This window comes from Sceloporus undulatus, chromosome 2, assembly GCF_019175285.1.
Source record: "Sceloporus undulatus isolate JIND9_A2432 ecotype Alabama chromosome 2, SceUnd_v1.1, whole genome shotgun sequence".
In the NCBI taxonomy this organism is placed as follows: domain Eukaryota; kingdom Metazoa; phylum Chordata; class Lepidosauria; order Squamata; family Phrynosomatidae; genus Sceloporus; species Sceloporus undulatus.
Window position 1 is genome coordinate 8,022,542 of NC_056523.1, and position 4,274 is coordinate 8,026,815.

The following is a 4,274-nucleotide window of genomic DNA, read 5'->3' on the forward strand; positions in this document are numbered from 1 at the left end:
GGCATAAAGTACGGACTCGGTCCGTACTAGGGTTAGAAAGGGGCGTCACTTCCGGACGCCCTTAACCCTAGTACGGACCGAGTCCGTACAAAACGGCGGTGCCCGTTCCACACCGGGGCCGCCATCTTTATGTAGCGGGCACACTGCGTCCACATGTCATGCGGCACATATGATGCCACAAGTGTGCCACGACGCATAGAGAAGTGCCATTTTGGCGCTTCTTTTTAGCTGCGCCAGGAAGCCTCGCAGTTTGGCCGCTGGGGCTTCTTGGTGCAGCTAATGACGGCGCAGGCAGAGCGCCACTTTTCAGCGCTCTGTAATGCGCCATACTCTATTTATATAGTTCTTGTCATGTCAGCTGGAAATTTAGTAGCTGCATAGTCAAGCAACACAAACTCAAAAACCTCACTTTACTGATTCTCAGAAGCATTCTTTGCTGGTTGTATTTGTTTCTATAACATATTTAAATTAACAATAAAAAATATATGAATATGTAGCAGTGATCCTACATCGAGGATGGATAAATTCAGCACATGGAGATATACACGGAATGTACCGCACAATCCTTCTGTGGAAGAGTAGTTTTTCTGCAAACATATGCACACCTACAAATGGGCCTGTGAGTCCAGTGACTCTGCTTCCATAATCTGGAGCTGAATATGCTTATTCCACATCAGACCAAAAGGTCCAATGTTTTCATTGCAGAAATTAATGCCAGTTTGGTAGAATGTTGGACTACCACTATAGACCAGGGTTTAAATCCCTGCTCAACCAAGGAAACCCCCTGGGTGACCTTGGGCAAGTCACACTCTCTCAGCCTCTGAGGAAGGCAAAGGCAAACTCCTTCTGAATAAATTTTTCCAAGAAAACCCCATTAGGTTTACCTTAAGGTTGCCTTAACTTAGAAACTGCTTGAAAACAAACAACAACAACAAAAAGATAAGCAGGATTCTGGAAAGCAAGTGAGTTTTTGTTCAAAAGTGTTCATTCTTACCTTGTGAGGGGGCCCCTTCATTGCCCTCTTGCTTGATCTCCCTCCATTGGGGACACCTTCTCATGTCTAATGGAGCCCCGTCTGCCACAGGGAATTCAGAGCAAACTACCGAAAGATTTTTGACCTGAAACAGCAATGAGGATTCAATATATGCAATCTGGAGAAGGAAGACAAATTGACTAATGCCTGTGGGGGAAGGGGTTTGGCCTTGTATGGAAATTTGGTATAGGTTTATTTAATATGCTGAACACACACAAAAAAATCCATGGAGCCCATAGCAAGAACTTCTCAAGTGGAAAACTCTGCTTTGATTTATAACAGAAGGCATCTTGTTTACCCATTTCAGTATGTCTATGTGTCTGCGTGTGTATAAGGAAGATCTGTAAGAGACATCTGGAGAAAAACATTAAAAACCTACTGATATTATATAGCTATATTGCTCTGTACAGGCTGTGTCCAAAACACTGTTGTTTGTTAATATGTTATGTTGCCTTTGGAATGAAAATAAAAATGTCACTAAGGGTAAAAGTGTTTCTCTCCTTAGAGTGAGAGCAGGCTACTTCATGGAACAGTAGAAGCCCATTCTGTTCCTGAACACACCACTACCATAATGACACTGTAGTCACCACAGGGGAAAGTCTAGTTGTGTCTTAGTGCCAGCAGGAAAATCTGGCACAGGAGGGGCAAATACCTTATTTAAAAGTAGAATCGTGCTTTTAAGAGGCTTTAGGAACTGTGATACCACTTTGTTACAAGGTGAATCTTCCCCATACCCCTCCACATCAAAGCCAAATCTAGGGGGGACCACACTTCTGTAGAACCTCTTCAAGAGGCCTTTGTCTCCATCAATTTTCAGAAAGTTCAAAACAGGGTGCCACCAAGACATTACCAGCTCACCTTTGCACCAGGAGGAGATGCTCCCACCTGCAGCTCTTTTGGATTTTTCTCTGCCTCTGCTTGACTCAGGATGAAACCCTCTGCCAGAGCCAATGCCTGGGAGCAGGTCTCTGCCCCACATTCCCTGATCCACTTCTCCATCTCGGGGGGCAGGATGGCCAGGAACTGCTCCAGGATCACCAGGTCCAGGATCTCAGTTTTTGTGTGGCGCTCTGGCTTCAGCCACTGATGGCACAGATGGTGGAGTCGGCTGCAAACTTCTCGGGGGCTCTCACCCTCCTCAAAGGAGAACTGCCTGAAGCGCTGCCGTTGCACGTCCGAGCTGGCAAGGTCCTCGCCCAGCAACCTCTGGATTGTCCTCTCCCACAATTCCCCACTGGTCTTGGTGCTGATGCTATCAAGGCTCCTTCCTGCTTTAGGGCCAGCTATATCTGGATCATGCATCTTTGGTGTTTTTTTTATGTCAGTGAAGCCACAAATAAGATGAAAGTTATTGCTTCTCCTTCCGTCTCAAGGCAAAGGTTTCTCTAAGCTGTTCTGCTGCAACTCCCTGTAAATCCAATACATTGTTATTATTTGTATTATTGGTATTTATAAAGCACCCCAATCTACATTGTGTACAATGTGCGTTGTGTTAAGAATTATTATCCTGGTAGAGGTACCCTAAAGTTACTATCTCATATCTGACCCTAGCAGCTAAGCAAAGTCAGTCGTGGCTAATACTTGGATAAGAAACCACCCAGGTGCTGTAGACTATATTTCAGAGGAAACAACTGGCGAACCACCTCTGGGGATTCCTCTCCTTAAAAAAACCTATGAAATTAATGGAGTTACCATAACTTGACAGGTGACTTAAAGACCCATATAAATACAAATACAAATGTGCACAGAGAGAGAGAGATGGAGGGAGAGAAATTGGTAGTGGCTTCCAAAAGCAACCAGGTCTCTTCCCTGAAGGAAAGGCAGTTTTCACCTGAGAGCCTGTATCAATACACTGAAAAGTATCAATAGAGTGAAAAGCAATTTCAAATCATAGCATTGAAAACAAGAACAGTGCAACATGCAATTACACCCTTTACATGAAATACTATATAATTACATCACATTTATTTTCCTATTTATCATAGTATCCTACATTCTTTATTCAGTTCTTTAAAATCTCTTTACGGTTCCCACTCATTTTATCAGTAACTGGAGGTTCCATTTCTGACTGCCACAACTAAGAGCCTCTTTGGGGGAACAGAGACAACATTGTCATTGGCCAGAATCCTGCCTTCAAGGACCCCCCCTTCCGGTCTCCCCCCCCCCAGTGACAGCCATTCACTGGTTGTCTTCTGCTGATGTCTCTTCTGTTGCGTATTTAGGCTCTCTTCTTCATTACCAAAATCCATGGATGCTCAAGTCCCATTATATATATTGGCGTAGTAAAATTGTGCCCCTTGTATAAAATGATGGCCATCCAGCCTCTGCTTAAAGACTTCCAAGGAGGGAGACTCCACCACCCTCCAAGGAAGGAGTGTGTTCCACTGTCGGACAGCCCTTACTGCCAGGAAGCTCCTCCTAATGTTGAAGTGGAATCTCTTTTCCTGCAGCTTGCATCCAGTGCTCTGGGTCCTGTTCTCTGGAGCATCAGAAAACAAGCTTGCTCCCTCCTCAATATGACATCCCTTCAAGTATTTAATCAGGGCCATCATATCACCTCTTAACCTTCTCTTCTCCAGGCTGAACATCCCCAGCTCCCTAAGGCATTCCTCATAGGGCATGGTTTCCAGACCCTTCCCCATTCCGTCCTCCCTCCCTCCTTCCCCCTCAGTCTTCAGTCCAGAGGGGACACCGTCAGACCGAGGGCAGCAGCTGCCTGCTGGGCGTGGTCTGGCTGGAAGACAGGGCTCCCCATCTCTCTCTCCTTCCCTCCCCAGGGACCCCAGACCCTCCTCCCTTTCTCCCTGGAAGGCCTTCAGTCTGGAGGGGAGACCGAGGGCGGCGGAGGCAGCAGCAGCAGCAGGAGGCCCAGGATCAGGACTCACCGGAGGTCAAGGAGACAGAGAGAAAGGCCTTCTCCTGGAAGAAGGGATTCAAGGGAATGAGAACTACTCTGTGGCCCAGGGGGAGCGTCTGTGGGCAACCCACTTCCGGCCTCTCTAGGAATCCAGCTCTACTGCACTACAGAATGGCCCTTCTAGGAATCCTCCTCTACTGCTCTGGAGGACTGAGTGGCCCTGTCAAGCCCCTCTCTCTCTCCCCATGCCCCACTGGTCCCCAAACTGTGCCCTTTAAGAGATTTTAGACTTCAGCTCCCAGAGGCCTCAGCCACGTTAGTCTGGGATTCTGGGAGCTGAGGTCCAACATCCCTTAAAGAAGAGCACAGTTTGGGGGGGGGGGG

The 4,274-nt window shown here is 47.0% G+C and overlaps 1 protein-coding gene across 1 annotated transcript; it reads right to left on the bottom strand.

The window, feature by feature from the left end:
- Window positions 1-971: 971 nt before the first annotated feature.
- Window positions 972-4,027, bottom strand: LOC121922010 (zinc finger protein 397-like). Its single transcript, XM_042450874.1, has 3 exons — window positions 3,919-4,027; window positions 1,892-2,441; window positions 972-1,118 (listed from the first exon to the last, which is right to left on the bottom strand). Exons 2-3 carry the CDS (start codon window positions 2,333-2,335, stop codon window positions 975-977), a joined length of 588 nt encoding a protein of 195 aa, XP_042306808.1. The 5' UTR covers window positions 2,336-2,441; window positions 3,919-4,027; the 3' UTR covers window positions 972-974.
- Window positions 4,028-4,274: the final 247 nt, after the last annotated feature.

Excerpts from the sequence above, each read along its gene's own strand:
- LOC121922010 (XM_042450874.1), bottom strand. The coding sequence starts at position 2,335 with ATGCATGATCCAGATATAGCTGGCCCTAAAGCAGGAAGGAGCCTTGAT. Across the intron at positions 1,119-1,891 it reads CATCTCCTCCTGGTGCAAAG|GTCAAAAATCTTTCGGTAGT; the intron begins GTGAGCTGGTAA and ends TTGCTGTTTCAG.